We start from the raw sequence: 20,957 nt of genomic DNA, 5'->3' as shown, positions 1-20,957 counted from the left end.
GGTTGATTTGTGTTAGCGCTTGTTATGCTTATTAAGCCTGTCTCATTTTTTATGCAATATCTCTAAGCTGGCGTAAAGCTATCAATTGCTTAAGACACAGTTATTGTTTTAAATTGTCTGTGATTTAAATCCTGGATTAACATACAAAAAATGGATAACCAAACCTACTTCGTGATTTACACCCTGATGGATCCAAGAAACTTAAAATCATACAGGCATTTATATTTCACATGCTTTTTCATTCTCTATGTCCTGATATTGTTTCTGAACATTTGGCTCACTGCTGTTATTGTTATGGAGAGAGCCCTTCATGAACCAATGTATATTTTTCTATGCAATTTGTGTTTAAATGGTATATATGGAGCTACAGGATTCTATCCTAAATTTCTACACAATTTAATATCGGATTCATATGTGATCCCTTCTTACATGTGTGCCTTACAAGCTTTTGTGACTTACAGTTCAGTTGAATGTGAATATTGTACATTAGCAGTGATGGCTTATGACAGACATGTGGCTATATGCAGACCTTTAGACTATCATTCAAAGCTGAACAAGTCTTCTTGTGTCCTCTTATTTGTCTTCTGTTGGTCTGTACCATTAATTACAGTGGCTATTAATATTTCATTATCAAATAGGTTGTCATTATGCAAATATCATATTGATAAACTGTATTGTGACAACTGGTCAATGGTAAAGCTCTCATGTGAATCAACTGTCACCAATAACATATATGGATCTCTGGTTACTGTATTTATGTTTGGCCTTTTTGTTTTCATTATAGTTTCATATATTAAACTTGTGATTGCATGTAAATCATCATTAGAGTGCAGAAGGAAGTTTTGGCAGACCTGTGTACCTCATATATTTGCATTGATAAGTTTGTCTTTTGCAGTGTCTTTTGATCTAATGTACACCAAGTATGGCTCAAGCGATTTCCCAGAGGATCTGCGTCATTTCTTGGCTTTAGAGATCACTATAGTGCCACCTATTTTAAATCCTATTGTCTATGGTTTAAAACTTAAAGAGATTCGTAAAAGACTTTTAAAACCATTTTATAAAATTACTAAATAATATCAGGATAAAGAAGTTTTAACGTGTTTGCTGTACTGTATTCCATAAAACTATAACATTAATTTTTTTTAACACATTTCATTGTCAATGATGTCCAGTAAATGCTATTTATGTGTTTAATGTGTGTATGCTTGTGCAAAACCTACAGCATTTTACATTAGGAGGAAAAGGATAGGATATTTTAGCACAAGTAATCTAGACATGTTACGTAAAACATTTATTTATTTACATTATTTTATAGATTATTATTGATGTTTCTACCAATAGTTAAATAAATATGTAAAACCTTTAAATAAATTAAGGATGTTATGATCCATCTGTCAATCCATGATAACCATTTTGGAAGTGTGTATTTTCAGTGCTCAATTACTTTGCCCTATGCTTGTGAAATATGTACAAAGAACTATAATTAAACCTCTCATGGGCTAATATCATCAGAATATTTTTTAACAGTGCTGTCAAACATCACTCTGTTTGAGGAAGACAAAAGCCTGTGTGCTCAACATTAGATTAATTGATATATGTGACCAGTGCTTTAAGTGGGCCGGAACGCGCCGGTACTCAGTACCACCACTTCCAAATGTAGCTCTTGAGCATACCACCACCTCTCCCTGAGCCCAGAACGTGCTTTTAGCGTACCGGAACGCTCATTTGCACATCTGTTTAAAAATCAGAGGTTTAATTTAATCCTTTGGCTGCGTTGCCGCTTTTCAGACCACCCTTCACAATGTAAGCTTCCCAATTCGTCCCACCGAGAGCGGAGACTACATTACCCATACACCCTTCCGTTTACAAGTTAAAAGCGCATGCATCGCTTTTGCTGCTGTCAGTCAGTGTCAACGTGTTCTGGAGAGGTGTGTGTTTGTGTGTGAAACGTACAACTATAGCTGCTCGGTTAAAATGAAAATACAATGAACACTAATGTGCCCTCCTTGTTTTAGACTCTAAGTGGTAAAAGAACAAGGTCAGACGCAAGCTTTATCCAATAGCCTTTTGTAGGTAACTTGCGTGACAATCTCAGCGGCTGTCAGTTTGGTTCCCATCTTCGGATTTCCTCGATGTGCAGAGTAAAAACATTTTTAAATGTTAATATACATTTAGTTTAATTGCTAAACTACAAGTGAACGAAATTTCAATAAATTTGAACAGTAGTTTTACCACCCGCAAAATGGAAAACAATGGGACAAAATAAACTGATGACTTTTGAGTTTCAAATGGTTTTTCAAAAAGTTTTTTTCAAGCTTTTTCCATCTGAACAACTAGTTGTAGCATTTACCATGTTGAAAATTTTACTCACATATCTACCTTTTGCACATTTTATTCATGTTCAATAGCTCTTTCTACAGTAGTTCTTTCTAAGGGTATTTTTTTTCAAAATTCTTTTGCACATTTTATTTATGTTCAGTAGCTATTTCTAGCTCAAGCAAATCCACAAACTTATAAAAGGATTTTTTATTTTTTACAAGGTCGTCTGTTGACTGCTGATTATAAAACCCCTTCAATAAAAGAGTCGAGTCAGCAAAAAAATAAGAGTACCGGCACCTCTTTTGGGCTACTTAAATGTGACTATAAATCCAATCTAATTCTGAGATTAGGAGATTCACTCATTGATTTCAAATTAATTTCAATCTTTGACATGACCTTACTCAGTCAATATATCAATGTTATATTCCCACAGATTTTATTTACATTATGTAGGATGATTTTATGTAAGTTTCAAGTTTATTGATTTATATAGCACATTTAAAACAGCGCACATGTAGGCTGACCCAAAGTGCTGTACAGAAATGCATAAAAAATCAAATAAAAAATAAGAATAATATTAAAAAGAGAGAAGATAAAATACATAAAATAATAATAATAATAATAGTACACTCTTAAAATGAATGTGTTAAATTAACACATCTTGTGTCTAGTTAAGGACAACACATTGTGTGTTGTCCTTAACTTAACACATATCTGTGTTATTTTTGGAATAACACACTTTGTGTTGGTTTAACACATCTTGTGTTGTCCATTTCATTTATTTAAGCTCACAATCTACACGAAATGACAAACAATGTGTTAAAATTAACACATCATTTCTGAGAGTGTAGTGATAAAGTTAAAAGATTAAAAGAAGGTAAAATGATAATTAAAAAGAGAGTCGATAAGCATCATACAGTATTAAAAGCCAGAGAGAAAAGGATTTTAACAAGGTTTTAAAAATGGTTAAGGATAGAGCGATTCTGATGTGGACCGGCAAGCTGTTCCATAATTTAGGGCCAGCAATGGCAAAGGCTCTGTCCCCTCTATTTATTAACCTTGATCTGGGGACCAGAAAAAGATTCTGATCTCCTGAGATCTCACTGTACGGGATGGGCTATACGGGTGAAGGAGTTCACACAGATAAAAAGGTGCTTGATTATTTAAGGATTTGTAGACAAAAAGTAAAATTTTTAAATTAATGGTCACATTTGTATAATTGGCAGACACTTTTTTCCAAAGCGACAACTTTGTATTGAGAAAGTGCTATTGACAGCTATTGTAGTAAAGTGTCCTAATGCAATTTAATATAAGGTAACTTTTTAAAAACTGATGTGTCTGATGATGTGAGAAAGGGTCTGAAATTGCAAGCTACATGAATGATAATTGTGTGTTTGTGTACTGTATATGAACACACTGTTAGTCCTGTTAAACAATGTGTCAAGTAGGACTTTAAAGGGATAGTCCCCAAAAACAAAAAATCTGTATTAATTTACTCCCCCCTTATGTTGTCTTAAACTTTTATGAGTTTCTTTATACCCATAAATGGTAAATATTAGACAGAACACATGCTGAGTTAAAAATGACCCAATGTTGGGTTGTTGTTATGCAACCATGGGGTATAATAACAATAACTAGGTTAAAACAACAGGGTAAGGTACATTTTAACCTAGCGATGTGTTTTGTCCAACATTTACACATTGTGAACAAAAAATTAATCTGGGGAGAATTCCCAACTGACAAAACCCTTCATATAAAACCATGCAAAGCCTTGCCAATTTCAATTCCAGACACGTCCAGCTCCAGATCTGTGGATTAGTTCATTTGCCTTTTTCTGACTGTGATGAACAATAACTGATACATCTATGTTGCCCTACAAAGGCAAAGTGCAGTAACTATGCATTTGGTCAAAATTGAGTTAAGGATTGAAATGGGCTGTATGAGATCTGAGGTGTCTTGTGACAAAGTCTCCTGGTTTAATTTTGTCCCATTTGAGAGAAACGTGTGTGCCAAAATTGCAGTAACATGTTTGACTGGCTGGTGTAAAAACTTTAAGGGAATTTTTCTCGGTTTCAGTGTTTGCATACAGTAGTTACTGCACTTTTGGAGGCCAGTATGACTGTGACAAGTTTATTTTTTTAATCAACAATTGCATTTGAAAAGCTGTTAGAAAGCTTAAATTTTATTTCATGTGACTTAACCATTCATACCATGATGGATAACTCTTCTTATCCTGTGATGCTGACTCTTATGGTGCCCAAAGACTCAAAATCATATAGGCACATATACTTTACTTGTTTTCTTTTCCTTTATTTGGTCATACTGTCTTTAAATATTCGACTTGTTTCTGTCATTGTCATGGAGAAATCCCTTCATGAACCAATGTACAAATTCTTGTGTAATCTATGTGTGAATGCAATCTATGGAGCTTCAGGATTCTACCCTATGTTTTTGTATAATTTGATTTTGGATTCATATGTCATTTCCTCTTACATGTGTGCTCTGCAAAGTTATGTCATATACAGCTCTTTAATATCTGAGGTTACAATATTAACAGTCATGTCATATGATAGATATGTAGCTATATGCAGACCTTTAGACTATCATTCAAAATTAACTAAAAGCATCTGCTTGAAATTAATTGTGTTTTCCTGGATTATACCACACTGCTATGCAGTTCCGGCATGGCTTTTATCAAATTTGAGGACATTTTGCAAATATCACATTGACAAATTATATTGTGACAACTGGTCAGTTGTAAAACTATCTTGTGCATCACCTTTTGTTAATAATCTTTTTGGATATTTTGTTATTGTCACATTTTTTCCTTTTGTAGTTGTTGTCATAGTGTCATACATTAAACTCATTGCTGCATGTAAAATATCTTTAGAAAATAGAAGAAAATTCTGGCAAACCTGCTTACCACATATAATATCATTGATCAATTTCACCTTTGCTGTTCTTTTTGATTTCATGTTTAGTAGATACGGTGCTAATGATATTCCAGAGAGTTTACGGCATTTTTTGGCTTTAGAACTGATTATAGTTCCTCCTGTTGTTAATCCTCTAATCTATGGATTAAACATTAAGGCAGTGCGTGAAAGAGTTTTGCCCTCATTATATTGAGAAAAAAATACTGAAATATATATATATATATATATAAATACATGTAAAAGGTTGCTGTTGAAGTTTGATTTTATAAACAGATTATGAAAAAAGTCTGTTTTTCACACACATATATTTGGTCTTATATGATGCAAACTGTCACAATAAATAACATAAACAATATAATGGCAGCAGTTACTCAGTGTTGACATATCTTGTGTAGACTGTGTTTATTTTAAAACTTGTTGCAGCATTTTACATTAACATATTTAAAAAAAATGTGCATATAAGAAGCATCAAGACTTTTCAGGTTTTTAAGTGGATTTTACATGCAACTTTAAAAATAAATTCTTTAATGATTATTATATACGTTTAATTACCATGTTGTATGATTATTAAAGTGAAAAATGTGGGAATCTCACATGTTTGCTGTTTTTTTTTCAAATGAAGCTATTATATGCAGCAACATCTGTGCTTCTCTAATTGTTAAATTAAATTCCTGCTGTTGAGTTCATCCTCTGTCTTTCTTTAGTGCTTGTTACACTTTCACAGATCACTTACCATCATGATGATCTGTAGAATAAATTCACTCAGATTTCCATGATTTCCACATTATCTAGTGTCTCTCACCTCATACACATGAACATTTTCATAGTCTTCAGTTGTGAATATGTGGTGTATATAATTTAATGATAAGTAACTTAGGGCCTGATATACTTAAATACTTTCAGACAATAATGGTTTTATTTAAAACTTTTATTCAAAGAAACTTTATTTTAACATTATTAAACAATATTATTGGTATAAAGTAAGTGTTTGTTGTATTGTATTGTATTGTACTTTAGTTTGGCAAACATGCACTTGCTCTACATCTGTAAACCGGTACATACAGTACAATGCTGAATACAGGGCCAGCCTGACCAACGTATGGCAATTCATACGTATTTTTGGTCATGGCTAAGTTGTATTCATTCGTACGACCACAATTGTAAATTTTTGTATGACTGGCCTTGACCCTTGTGACGATAATAGTAAGTTTTTGCACTATTAATTTTGTAAAAATTCATACAAATTAGCCAACTCGTAAAATATATATGAATTCTCTTGAGATCAGGCTGGCCTGACTTCCATGTGATACAAGCGGCCGCCTGGTGCCCATGTGAGTCCACAATACAGCATTAGTACTTGAATTACAGGACATGCTCAGTCAGAAGCAACTACTACGCATGTAGAGACCTTGTTATTTAACCTGATAAGGAACACTGTGCCGTACACGGCACACCCGCTCCCTTGCTCGTGAGGCTGCATTACGTCATTTTAACTTTGAAGCATTAAGGGTACGTGCACACCAAGGCTTTTACGCCCGCGGCCGGCGCATGTTTTCAATTGTTTTCAATGGAAGCTCAGCGTTTTTCAAATAAGCAAGCAGCTAACGGTGAGCGCCGAGAGTTGAGAAATGTTCAACTTTGGAAGAAAAGCTCCGCTCGTCAATGTCAGTTCTCACGCGGCCGTCCAATTACAGTGGAGGTGGAGCGGGACAAGTATCACAGCAACCAACCGTCTCACAGCTGATGTATCAGAGCTACCAAAGTGCTTAGCTGAAGAAAGCTGGCACTCAGCTGAAAAACAGCTGGGATTCGGCGTTTAAAAGTTTTGGTGTGCACAACCCCTAAATCTTCAAAAATATACGGTCATGCGGCACGTCGTTGGAAAGCTTAGACTTTCGGGATTCCATTTAGTGCACAAACAAAGCTTAAGATGATTTTTAGCAGTTATAAAACTGTAATCTAGTTGTTAGTTACCTGAACCGGGCAATTTAGGATATTTACTTACCTTCGAAATCTTCTCTTTGTCTGCTTCGGTGAAATTGTCCAAAACAAATTGTTCATAAATCCCCAAAAGTCCAAGGAAATGGAATATCCAAGCCTTTTAATCCAAAACGATTTGTTCATCTCACAATCTTGACATTTCTGACCGAATTACGATATAAATAGTGTATACAATTAGTTCACTAACAGACATTTGTTCGAATCTTACTTTTCATTCACGATTATAATGAATATATTCGGTCTGAGGAACAAATACGCCCCCTTGTGGAATTTCAGCCGTTCCACAAGAGGCTACCAGAAACGCTGAGAACTGCTCGATGGTCCATGGCAATTGTGAACAACACCTGTAATAATACTTATACTGACGATTATAATATGTCTTAAGTGAATGTGAACAATTGAGAAATAAAACACATACGTTACTAGATGATTGAAGAATCGTTGTAATTTTAATTAGAATTAACTATATTTAACTTGCACAGTGAAGACTATGCAGTCTTCTAATCTGATTATTGGTTCTTATTTTTTACTGGCCATATTCAGTTCAATAAAATTTTATTTATATAGCGTTTTTCAAAATTGGTAATTGTTTCAAAGCAGCTTTACATTAATAGAAGCAGTGAAAAGCACAGAAAATTGACAGATAGCACAACATAATACACAATAGCATAAGCAGTTAAATTTGCTGCAGCTATGAATCAACATTATAAACGAGCATATTACTAATGTAACATATAGAGGAGGGTGCTAAATTAAGCCAGAGAAGGCTACCTCCCCGGGTTGAAAAACCCCCTAGGAGAAAAAACCCCCAAACTTTTTAGCCGGGGAAATAAAAAAGTCCTAGGAGGGAAAAACCCTTGGGAGATATATATATACACATGTAAACAGATAAGGAGATTAAGCGGAGATTAAGCAGGTTCTGCCGGTGGTCGTTGGTCATGGATCAGCTGGGCATCACATTGAAGGACGGCCAGTAGATCAGAGGTGTGCCGACTCTGACATTTACCGGAACTGGGTCTGTTTGTCTTATTGTCCTCGGGGTCGAGGACGAGACAGGGAGAGAGAAACAAAATCCTATTAGCGTAGGGGCCATTCACATGTAATACAAGTGTCACACAGTGATGTGGTTTAAATCAGCTTGGTTCCAGACAGGCTAACTATTGCGACATAAGTATGTTACCCACAGTTGAGGAATTAGCCAATTGGGGGCCCAATGCGAATGTATCTATGGTAACTATGGGTCCCCATCCGATCTTTAAAAGAAAATGAAACATGCCGACCTGTTTGACTAAGGCCAGAAGCCCCACTGTCGTCGTTAATGCAGGTTCAGTGGTAAACGGGTCTGTATGGTATACTATTCACAAGTCCACAAGACCATACGTGCCAACCCGTTTGACTAAGGCCGGAGGCCTCACTAATGCAGGTTCAGTGGCAAACGGTGGCAAACTATTTACCGCAATTCATTTTGAAGTGTTAATGTTGATAAGGTTTTTATTTATTTATTTATTAGGTTGGTCTATGTTATGACAGTGAGTGCTTTGTTCCGTAAAAAATAACTATTGCGAGTTAAGTACCTTAACTAGACAAATTATTTGAATGCTTTGTTGAAGAGAAAAGTTTTATGTCTAGATTTAAAGTTATCAACTGTGTCTGATTCTCGGACATTCCAAAGCTTAGGGGCTAAGTAGGAAAAGGATCTAATCAAGTGACCAGAATTTTGCGACCATAGTGTTCGTGATGGATTGTATTCTGATAGTAATTCTCTAAGATATTAGGGTGCTAGACCATTTAAGGCTTTGTAGGTGATTAGTGATATATTAAATTGTATGCAATATTTAACTGGTAGCCAGTGTAAAGATGCCAGAATTGGGCTTATGTGGTCATACTTCTTAGATCGAGTAAGCACCCTTGCAGAAACGTTTTGAACCAGCTGATGCTTGTTTACCTGATTTGCATGGCATCCCCCGAGTAACGAGTTTCAATTGTCTATTCTAGAGGTCATAAAGCGTGGATAAGCTTCTCTGCATCTGATGCAGACAGCATATGGCATATTTTTAAGATATTTCTAAGTTGGAAGAATGCTGTGCGGCAGACGTTGGCATTATGACTATCGAAGGATAAGTTGCTGTCGAACATCACACCCAAGTTCCCAACCGAGGAAGACGGCACCACAGTGCAGCCATCTATGTGCAACTTGTAATCTGACATATAATGTTTGTAGCGATTCGATTCAATAATAAGTATCTCTGTCTTATTGGAGTTAAGCTTAAGAAAGTTATGTGCCATTCAGTCACTAACATTGCTGATGCAGTCTGTTAGCTTAGAAAACGGGTGTGTTTCGCTGGGATGTGAGGAGATGTAAAGCTGGGTATCATCCGCATAGCAGTGAAAACTTATGTTTCCTGATAATGTCTCCTAGAGGCAACATATATAACGAGAACAGGATAGGACCTAAAACTGATCCCTGCGGTACACCGTATTAACCAGGGATTGATATGACTCTTCCTCCTTTACATAAACAAAGTGATAGCGATTGGTTAGATAAGACCTAAATTAGGCTAATGCCTGACCACTGATACCAACATAGTTTTCTAGTCTATTGAGTAAGATTGTGTCAAAGGCTGCACTAAGGTCTAAAAATATAAGGATTGAGATTTCACCATGATCGGATGTTAAAAGGAGGTCATTTGTAACTCTAAGCAGCGCTGTCTCTGTGCTATGGCGGGGCCTGAATCCTGATTGGAACTTTTCATATGTACTATTATTTGTTAAGAATGTGCGTAGCTGGCTTGCCACTACTTTTTCTAATATTTTAGAAAGAAAAGGGAGATTAGAGATTGGTCTAAAGTTATTATGCTCTCCCTGATCAAGGTGTGGTTTTTTTAATCAGCTGCTAGTTTGAAAGCTTTAGGAACGTATCCTAATTCTAGCGATGAGTTAAAGATATTTAGTACCGGGGCTGAAACTACAGGGAATACCTCTTTAAATAATTTTGTGGGAATGGGGTCTAATATACAGGACGATGATTTGGATGATGTTACTAATTTAGAGAGCTCATCTATTGTAGTAGCTTTAAATGAATCTGATGTTCGTATGGTAATCTAGTGTTAAATTAACTAATGGGTAGAGTGGTGGCTGCTTGCGTAGCTACGATGTTTTCCCTAATAGCCATAAGTTGTTAGTAAAGAAGTTCATAAAATCATTACTATTGTGTTGGAGTTTACTATTGGTTTATGTTTCTTCTTTGTTTCTAGTCAGTTTCGCAACTGTGCTACAGAGGAAACGAAGGTTATTATGATTCTCATTTATAAGCTTGCTAAGATAGGTAGATCTGGCGGTTTTTATAGCCTGTCTGTAGTGTTTAACACTCTCTTTCCATGCTGCACGCCATACCTCTAACTTTGTCCTTCTATATTTTTTTTCCATATTTCTAGCTGCCTTTTTAAGGGCTGTGGTATGATGGTCATACCATGGAGCTGGCGGTATTTCTTTGATTCTCTTTTTTCGAATGGGAGCAACGGCATCCAATGTGTTAGAACAGATATAGGTTAGGTTTTCTATTACAATATCTAGATCGTCATGGTTATCTGCTACATGTTTCATTTGGGACAGGTCTGGAAGAGTGCTAATAAAGCTGTCTTTAGTGGTGGAAATTATTGTTCTGGCTAGTTGGTAGCATGTTGTGGATCGAGTGATCCTATCTAGAAGTACTGTGTATGAGACAAGGCAATGGTCAGAAACTGCATCGCTCTGAGGTGATATTTCGATGTCATTAATATTGAGCGAGAGTGACAGAATTAAGTCTAATGTGTGTTTACGGGCAAGTTTTGTCTAATATCGAGAGAATTTAGAACATCCATAAACGCTAATCCTAATGAATCTTTTGGGTTATCAACGTGGATATTAAAGTCACCAACGATAAGAGCTTTATCTACAGTGATTACAAGCTCAGACTGGAAATCTGGTATTTGTTTAAGCAAATCTGCATGGTGGCCCAGAGGTCTATAGATTGTAGCTAAAGCAAAAGAAAGCTGTTTGTTGTTACGATCAGCTATTTCCATATTTAACAACATTATTTCAAACGAATTTAATTTTAGTTCGGATTTATGATTTACTTTAAATATTTTGTTGTATATTGTAGCTACACCACCCCCTCTTCCCTTTAGTCGAGGTTCGTGTTTATAATAGTAGTCTTGTGGGGTGTATCTGTTTAAACTAATGTAATAGTCTGGTTTAAGCCAGGTTTGAAATGTATTGATACTCTGTTAAGATAGACTCTAAGTGCTGGGATATAAGTGATCTTGACATATCAAGGCAGCTAACAGACTGAGGGTTAAGCCGATCCATCTGTTTCCTGACCTGGGCCATGGATAGTCAGACTATGTCAGAATTAAGACTATTGATCAGATTTCTAGTGAGTATAGCACTTCCTTCAGAGGACGAATGATGGCCATCTCGGGTTAGGAGGAATGGTCTCCGCCAGAAATGCATCCAATTGTCTACAAACCCTACATTATGCTGAGGGCACCACTTTGATCCAGCCGTGAAATTATACTAATCTACTGTGTGTTCATCCCCCCGGTAGGCGGGGAGGGGACCAGAGCATATTACATTGTCTGACATTGTTTTTGTAATTTCACACACCTCTTTAATAGTATCTTTGGTGATCTCCGACTGGCGGAGCCTGGTGTCATTCGTGCATGCGTGAATAACAATCTTAGAAAACTTACGCTTAGCATTAGCCAGCACTTTAAGTTTGGATCTAACGTCAGACGTTCTGACTCCCGTTATACAGTCGACTATGGTGGCTGGTCCCTCAATGTTAACATTCTTGAGTATAGAATCTCCAATAACCAGGGCACTTTTAACAAACGTTTCAGCTGGTGTACTGCTTAGGGGATTGAATCTGTTAGAAATTACTGTAGGAGTCTTAGATGGGCGCCGTATATGACTATGCTGCCTGACAGTCACCCAGTTAGTCCGCCGCCTTAACTCTGATGTCGAAACCGAGCCATTAGTAATTTGCTTAACACCATGCTTGCTCGATACAGTATTTGTAATATTAACATTAGCGGTCTTACTATCCTCAACTAGCGTTCGGATGTGTGATTCTAGTTCAGGAATCTTCTCAGGCAGCCTTACTACGTCAATACACTTAGTGCATGTAAACCCCTCTATGCTAACGGCAGAAGCTAAACTATACATGTGGCAAGTATTATATGTTACAATAACAAGCGGGGTCTTACTGCTTTCATGCTGGGCGATGGCGTCTCCGTTCACCCGAACGTGGTCCGTGAAGCTGCATCACGTAGGGTGCTCGCTCGCTGCACGCCTTGGTCGCTTGTGGACATCTGGAGCCAGGTTTGATGTCAACCCAAGTTGGGTTTGGAAATCAGTCCAACATTGGTTTTTGACGTCAGTCCAACATTGGATTTTGACATAGGGGAGAGCGGGGTAAGTTGTCACACGGGTAAGTTGTCACACTGTTAATAACTCCAACACTAGAGGCTCTATCTCAAAAATCAAATAGCCACTTTATGTGACTTCTTCTTCTATAGTGAACTTCCTGTTCACATGTGGTCAAGATCACTGTAATCTGAGGTTAGCACAATTTTCTTATTTTTCTGCTTAAAAAGTAAAAAAAAATCACTTTACATTTTATGCAATACAACTTTGTTAGGTGTGAATGTTTAAAATGATTATTTTGCACAAAATAGAGGAGACCGTAAAGTGTCTTTTGATACTTTAGCTAAAGTGATATGATGAGCTAAACTTGAGATTTAGACAACATTAGCACACAAGTAAGTATGGGGCAAGTTGTCTCAATGACTTTGGGGCAAGTCGTCACATCTGACAACTTGCCCCTGTACAAACAAACACATCGAACATGCTCAGAAAACATGATATAGAAAAGAATAAGCCTCAATCTAGCAAAAAGCTGTTTCAAAAGGAAGGGAAGCAGAAATCTGGACCTATGAAAAACAAGGCAGCTAAAAGAAGAAAAATCATGCAAGAGTCATCATCAGATGATGAAGAGTGCTTCTGCCTCGTCTGTGTAGAGCCATTTTCAAAGAGTCGTCCAAAGGAGACCTGGGTAAAATGTGTAAAATGCAACAATTGGGCCCATGATGCTTGCACCTCAGGCCAGGCAATTTATGTGTGTCAGAATTGTGATTCTGGAGATGAGTCCTATTAGTCATACAGGGCATCTGTTTTGTTCAGAGGTTAAACATGTTAAGTTAAGCAAGTTATCTGCAGCGTTCCATTCAGTTATCTGGTTTTATGTGAAAGCCATAGAACATTTGAACCAAAGTTCAAAGTAAAGTGGTCTTGCCACTTAATTGAAATGTGCATTATTTGGATTGAAATAATTGTTTTTCCAGATTCTCCAGGCACGGATGTTTATATTTCCAGTTTGGTTTGAGTTTAAAAATTAAAATCAATATTCACAATTAAGTAGTTGTGTTCTTATTTTTACATAATCTAGTGTGACAACTTACCCGCCCTAGTGTGACAACTTACCCTCCGATGGGGCAAATTGTCACAAGTGCACAGTCACTATTCAACAGTCTACAACTCTGTAATGAGATAAGATATAAAGATGTTATGAATACAACATATGTGCCCAAGACTTCCTTCTTTCATTTGGTATGAGATTTATACCATTTTGATGTATGGTGCTCAGTAAATGTTAGACAGTGTGAAAAGTGTGACAACATACCCCGCTCTCCCCTACTTATATACATTGTTATATACATTATTATGGATGTTTCAAACAATAGTTAAATACAATTTTGAAACTTTTAAATAAATGAAAGGTGTTATGATATTTACATTGTGTCATGGGCGAGGCTAGCCCCTTTTTAGGGGTGCTTCAGCACCCCTAAAAAGAAGCTCAGCACCCCTAAAACTTGGGGCAAGAAATTTTATTATTCTAAAATGTTCGTTCGTCTTTGACCAGGTTAAATAATGTCCAAAACATACTCCGTAGTTTGTGGTTTAAAATATATAATAAGGTAGAAAATGAAAACCTCCCAGCTTAGCAAATGGTGTCATCCTCTTCTACTTCTCTGTACCTGCATCGCTTAGCCCGTCCGTCATTCAGCGTGAAACACACGCAGAGTGAGAATCAGATAGTGTTGTGATGCAACTTTTTTGTTCAAATCTTACAAAATGTTTACGTTATGTTTATAATGAGCGAGTACATCACGAATCAATCTTTCAAGTCGTGTTTTTGTCTTATAATGAATCACCATGGTACACGTATAATAAGCGTTTATTTTCGGATTATTTTATTCCGGCGGGTACCCGCGCGCTGCGGAGTAGAACAGTACCTGGGTGACTCGTCCATAGACTTAAACGGAGAGAAGTAGCGCCGGTTACAATGTTCTTCCGCAAGACGCATGTAGTGCATCTCAGTGGGTAGTTGCATACGTGTGTCTCCGTTGTTAAAGTTTATTGTATGATTTATCGTTAATTTGAGACTTATTTTAACAATCGGGAGTCATGTAAACATGACATCACGGGCGTCTTTTCTGGTCAGTCGTCATGAAAACATGGCGTTTGGAACAGAGTGAAAACAAACTACATATCACTGTATACCACCAGTAGGCTACCGGTAAGTTATGTGTGAAATCACTAACTGTCTGACTATCAAACTAGACAATAAATATTTTTTTAGTTTGTCACATGTAGACTAATATGAAGGTGATAACGTCTTTAACCCTTAGTGCAGGAGTCAAAAGTGTTTTGTTTTAGACATATAGTAAAGGTAATGGTTCAATTAAAGGACTGTTAAAAGAAAAGCTGCAAATTAACAAACTATTAATAAACCTACCATATGTTGTAGGCATAAAAGTTATAAATTAGGAGATTTGTCATTTTGACAAAGGCAAACGATACACTGTATTCACATAAAGCCATACCCACACTGCTGGTGTAGCCCACCTTTTGTCCTGAGACTTTAATATGGCATTAATGGCAAAAATGTGCTAGCTCACCATTAATTAGAAATAAAAAGGTTGGCAAAAAATGCATCTGAAAACTCACCAGATTGATGCTTTAAAATATGTAATTTTAAAAAAAATTCTAAGGGGGAGCATGCTCCCGGACCCTAGGGGTAATATTCTTCTCATCTTTTTCACCCCTGACCCATTTTCATGCCTGAAAGGTCTCCAAAAAATCTTTATTTTGGAGTTAGTTGAACCAATGTTAAAATGAAAGCTATTTTACAATATACATATTATTGGTTTCTGTAGGAAAAAAGAGCGGGTGGTGGCAGCGGAGCTCATTGGGTGCTCAGCACCCCTAAAGCTCTAACCCTAGAATCGCCTCTGGTGTCAGACCTTGAGAATTGTTGTAAACTTTGATACATGCTGGAAGTATGTATTTTTCAGGACTCAATTACTTTATATGCAAATGAAATATGTACATATAACTATAATTTACCATTCATGGGTTGATTTTAGGATAACTGAGGTGAAAACTCAACATATGACTGATGTCTGGTTGACGTCAAAACCCAGTATAAATATGACGTCAAAACGGTACTGTACCTACTCACTTCCATTGTAGGAAAAACAATACTTTGAATGTCTGTGAGTACCATCAACTGTGTGCAAACCATCTTTAAAGGAGCATTTCACCCGTAGAAACATTAATCTTTATTTAAAGTGCGTCATATTTGTAGTCGAAATGTAACATAAATTTAGAATTTGGTGCCTATTTGACCGAGAAAGGGGGTGTTTGAAGTCTTACTCCCTCAACAAAGATATAACACTTCCTTCTTTCAATGATGCAAAATGATGATTTTTACATCATTGAAAGAAGGAAGTACAACACTGAAATCTGTATTTCTCCTGTCTCAGCGGCAACTGAGGAAATTATGCATGACCATTCAAAAACATGACTGGGGTTCTAACTATACAAAGCTTAATGCAAATGGGTGAAGTGTCCCTTTAAGAGGTTTAGAACAACATGAGAGTGAGTAAATGGTGACAGAATTTTCATTTTTGGGCCAACTATCCTGTATATACATTTTATTACTCTCACAAAAGAAGGTTCTTAAATAATTTGTTTGTGAGCAGAAAATCAATCCCTAGAAATAATGGGCGAAAATTCCCAACTGAGGAAAGCCTTCATATAAAACCATGCAAAACCTGGCCAATTTCAATTCCAGACACGTCCAGCTCCAGATCTGTGGATTAGTTCATTTGCCTTTTTCTGACTCTGACGAACAATAACTGATACATCTATGACTGTGACAAGTTTATTTGATCAACGATGGCAACTGAAGCTTATTGAAAAGCTGTTTATATGTTGTAGAGAGCTTAAATTTTATTTCATGTTACTTTAAAGACCATTCATACCATGATGGATAACTCTTCTTATCCTGTGATGCTGACTCTTATGGTGCCCAAAGAATCAAAATCATTTAGGCACATATACTTTACTTGTTTTCTTTTCCTTTATTTGCTTATACTGTCTTTAAATTTTCGACTTGTTTCTGTCATTGTCATGGAGAAATCTCTTCATGAACCAATGTACATATTCATGTGTAATCTATGTGTGAATGCAATATATGGAGCTTCAGGATTCTACCCTATGTTTTTGTATAATTTGATTTTGGATTCATATGCCATTTACTCTCACATGTGTGCTTTGCAAAGCTTTGTCATTTACACCTCGTTAATATCTGAGGTTACAATATTAACAGTCATGTCATATGATAGATATGTAGCTATATGCAGACCTTTAGACTATCATTCAAAATTAACTAAAAGTACCTGTTTGAAATTAATTGTGTTTTCCTGGATTGTACCAAACTGCTACACAGTTCCGGCATGCCTTTTAGCAAATTTGAGAACATTTTGCAAATATCACATTGACAAATTATATTGTGACAACTGGTCAATTGTAAAACTATCTTGTGCATCACCTTTTGTTAATAATGTTTTTGGATATGTAATTATTGTAACATTTTTTCCTTTTGTAGTTGTTGTCATAGTGTCATACATTAAACTCATTGCTGCATGTAAAGCATCTTTAGAAAACAGAAAAAAATTCTGGCAAACCTGTTTACCACATATAATATCACTGATAAATTTCACCTTTGCTTATCTTTTTGATGTCATGTATAGCAGATACGGTGCTAATGATATTCCAGAGAGTTTACGTCATTTTTTGGCTTTAGAACTGATTATAGTTCCTCCTGTTGTTAATCCTCTAATCTATGGATTAAATATTAAGGCCGTGCGTGAAAGAGTTTTGCCCTCGCTATATTAAGACAATTTTTTACTAAAACGGTTGCTGTGATAGTTTGATTTTATAAACAGATTCGAGCATCGAGACTATTCAGATGTTTGTGTGGATTTTACATGCAACTTTAAAAAGAAATTCTTTAATGATTATTATATACATTTAATGATCACGTTGTATAATTATTTAAGTGAAAAATGCTAAGGTACTGTCGGAATTTCACATTTTTGCTGTTTCTTTCAAATGAAACTATTATATGCAGCAACATCTGTGCTTCTCTAGTCATCTGTTAAATGAAACTCCTGCAGTTGAGTTCATCCCGGTTTTTCCTTTAGTGCTTGTTACACTTTCACAGATCACTTTTCATCATGATGATCTTGAGAATAAATTCACTCAGATTTCCATGATTTCCACATGATCTAGTATGACCATACTCTCTCACCTCATACACATGAACATTTTCTCTTCAGTTGTGAATATGTGGTGTATTTAATAACTAACAATAACGTAGGGCCTGAAATGTAACAATTATAATTTTAAAGGCAATAATGGTTTTATTTTTAAAAAATTATTCAAAGAAACTTTATTTTAACATTATTAAGCAATATTATTGGGATAAGGAAAGTCTTTTCTGTATTGTATTATACAAATAATAGGTTAACACTAGTTTGGCAAACATGCACTTGCTCTGTATGTGTTACCTTCATACTCTGTTTGTTTGAGGAAGACAATTAATTGATATATGTGACCCCTTGTCTGTGAAATCAAGTCATGTAATCTAATTTTGAGATTAGGAACATCTAAGCTTGATTTAACTCATTGATTTCACATTGATTATAATCTTTGACATTAGACCTTACTCAGTAAATATTAAATATATCAATGTTATATTCCTACAAATGTTCTTTAAATTATGTAGAATGATTTTATGTAAAAAGAGTAAATCACAAAAACTGACTTGAGTTTTAACAGACAGGGTCACATATTGTTTAATAGTCTTGCTACATTGCCTCCATGATCTAAACGTGGCAGTGAAGTGATTTTATTGGTAAAGTAGCGGGTAGCACTTTATTTTACAGTATGTGTACTTACCTTGTACATATATGGTAAATATGTTGTACTTACAGAGAAATGTGTGGTACTTACATTTGCATATCTACAGGGTAATTAAGGGTATCATTACTGTACTTACAGTGGTACGTACTTGGTAGTTATTGTGTAAGTACTGGGAAATACCAGATACATACTTATACTGTAGGTATACTGTAACTAAGAAGAAACTATTACAACTTACAAATAAATGTACAATATAAGTATTTCGTACTTACAGCAAGTTCGGATTTATGACAGGTACTTATAGTGTACGTTTATAATAACTAATAACAAACACCACTGTATTTACAAATTGTATGTACATGGTAAGTGTATAGTACTTACAGGCCTGTGTATTTAATGGCAGGTACTTATAATATAACTAATAACAAACATTACCAATGTGCCATTTTGTACTCAGTATCTTTGTCCTTTATTGTACTCTTTAAACCGACCAATGCATCTTATTTTATGGTCTGACTAGTTAATATAACTCACAGTGGCATATGTATACTATGCAATAACTTAGATTGTAGGTCCTAGGTAATAACTGTGTAAAATTGAGCACTTTATTTTATCATAAGTATGTATCACTGGTAAGTACAGTAATGATATCCTCTAATTACCATGTAGATACTCAAATGTAAGTTCCACACATTTGTCTTTAAGTACAACATATTTATCATATATGTACAAGGTGCGACCAAGTAGCGAGATAACATTCATAAATCAGTCACAAACTGATCAGTACAGTCAGTCAGTCCTGGAAATGCATCCTGCTGTTTGCCAGAAATAATGAAAATAAGTGTTTAGTTTAATGCCTGCATGTGATGATTTTAAATACTACTGCCCTCAATGGAAAAATATTTTCAGTAAAGAGTTTTCAGTAAACAGGCCAAAGTGCTGTACAAAATGTAAACATTTATGCCACTGTGCTTACTTATGACCATAAGCAACAGTGAATAAGTACGTTTTGAGAAGATACTTAAAATCAGTGTAGGTTTGTGTAGATCTTATATAGAGTGGCAGCGTGCTCCATAAATGCAGAGCAGCGACGGAAAAGGCACGATTGCCTTTCGATTTCATCCGTGTCCTTTGAACAGAAGACTGTTAGACGAATAAAGATTCCTAGAGTCATTATACTGGAACAGTAGGAGATCAGAGATATAAGATGGAGCCAGACTGTGGACGCCTTTATACACGAACAGCAATGTTTAAAAATGGATACGATATTTGACTGGTAGCCAGTGGAGAGAGAGATCAAAACTGGTGAGATGTTCCCTCTTCCTCGTTCCAGTGAACAATTGAGTGGCAGCATTTTGAAGACGTGACAAAAGAGACTGTGAAACACCCAAGTATAATACATTACAATAGTCAAATCTGGATGAAATAAAAGCATGTATTACAGTTTACATGTCTCTTGATGTTAAGAATGACTTTATCTTTGCAATATTCTTTAACTGATGAAAGCAACTTCTAAACATTAACCTGTTTATCGAAAGTTAAAGCAAAGTCGAAAGTAACACCTACGTTTCTAGCATGTGAATAAAGATTATCTCATAAATGTCCCAGTTACTGGCCACAAACTCTGTAGAAGCAGATGAGCCACAGATTAAAACTTCAGTCTTAGACTCATTTAACTGAAGGAAGTTGGTAGACATCTACTCTTTAACATCTCTCAGACAATCAAACAAACACTGTAAACTAAAAATATCCGTTGGATGCAAGGGAACATAACACTGAGTATCATCTGCGTAACAGTGGTATGAGACACAAGGCTTCTTAAATATAGCATTCAGAGGAAGCATGTATAAAGAAAATAAAACAGGAACCAAGATTGAGCCCTGTGGAACCCCATACAAAACTGGTGTGCATGATGATGAATATTTGCCAGTCTCTGCTGAGAAGGTTTGATCCTTTAAATAGGAAACAAACCAATCTAAAAAATGTCCTTGGATTCCAATAAGCTGTAGGCATTTTATAAGAATGCCATGATCAAGAGTGTCCAATGCTGCACTAAGGTCCAATAGAACAGCACACTTGCCAGAGTCAACAATCAACAATAAATCATTTAAAACTTTAACAATGCAGATTCTGTACTGTGTTGAAGTCTGAAACCAGACTGATATTTATTAGAATTACCATTTTCCTGTAGGAAAGAAGAAAGATGATTAATTACAACCTTCTCCAAAACTTTTAATAAAAAAACAGCAATTTAGAAATTGGACGGTAATTATTTAAGATTGTTTGATCAAGATTTGCATGCTTAAAATAGGATGGGACTATTCCATTGGTTAGACTACTATAAATTATTGAGAGAAAATTAGGACCAATAGTGTCAAGTGTCTCTAATCA

At 35.8% G+C, this 20,957-nt stretch overlaps 2 protein-coding genes and 2 pseudogenes across 2 annotated transcripts; 3 read left to right on the top strand and 1 right to left on the bottom strand.

Annotated features, from left to right (window-relative positions):
• LOC129424539 (olfactory receptor 5K1-like) lies at positions 1 to 1,206 on the top strand. Its single transcript, XM_055181244.2, has one exon. It carries the CDS (start codon positions 151 to 153, stop codon positions 1,072 to 1,074), a length of 924 nt encoding a protein of 307 aa, XP_055037219.2. The 5' UTR covers positions 1 to 150; the 3' UTR covers positions 1,075 to 1,206.
• Positions 1,207 to 4,533: 3,327 nt separating this feature from the next.
• Positions 4,534 to 5,532, top strand: LOC141366007 (olfactory receptor 52E8-like; annotated as a pseudogene).
• A 6,095-nt stretch (positions 5,533 to 11,627) lies between these two features.
• Positions 11,628 to 14,354, bottom strand: LOC141366006 (uncharacterized; annotated as a pseudogene).
• Positions 14,355 to 16,514: 2,160 nt separating this feature from the next.
• LOC129423300 (olfactory receptor 52E8-like) lies at positions 16,515 to 17,537 on the top strand. The gene has a single exon (XM_055179549.2). It carries the CDS (start codon positions 16,623 to 16,625, stop codon positions 17,535 to 17,537), a length of 915 nt encoding a protein of 304 aa, XP_055035524.2. The 5' UTR covers positions 16,515 to 16,622.
• Positions 17,538 to 20,957: the final 3,420 nt, after the last annotated feature.

This window comes from Misgurnus anguillicaudatus, chromosome 9 (assembly GCF_027580225.2).
Source record: "Misgurnus anguillicaudatus chromosome 9, ASM2758022v2, whole genome shotgun sequence".
Lineage (NCBI taxonomy): Eukaryota > Metazoa > Chordata > Actinopteri > Cypriniformes > Cobitidae > Misgurnus > Misgurnus anguillicaudatus.
Note: the sequence above shows the minus strand (reverse complement) of the source record. Positions and strands in the feature narration are given on the sequence as shown.

Coding starts and splice junctions, on each gene's coding strand:
- LOC129423300 (XM_055179549.2), top strand. CDS start 16,623: ATGATGGATAACTCTTCTTATCCTGTGATGCTGACTCTTATGGTGCCC.
- LOC129424539 (XM_055181244.2), top strand. CDS start 151: ATGGATAACCAAACCTACTTCGTGATTTACACCCTGATGGATCCAAGA.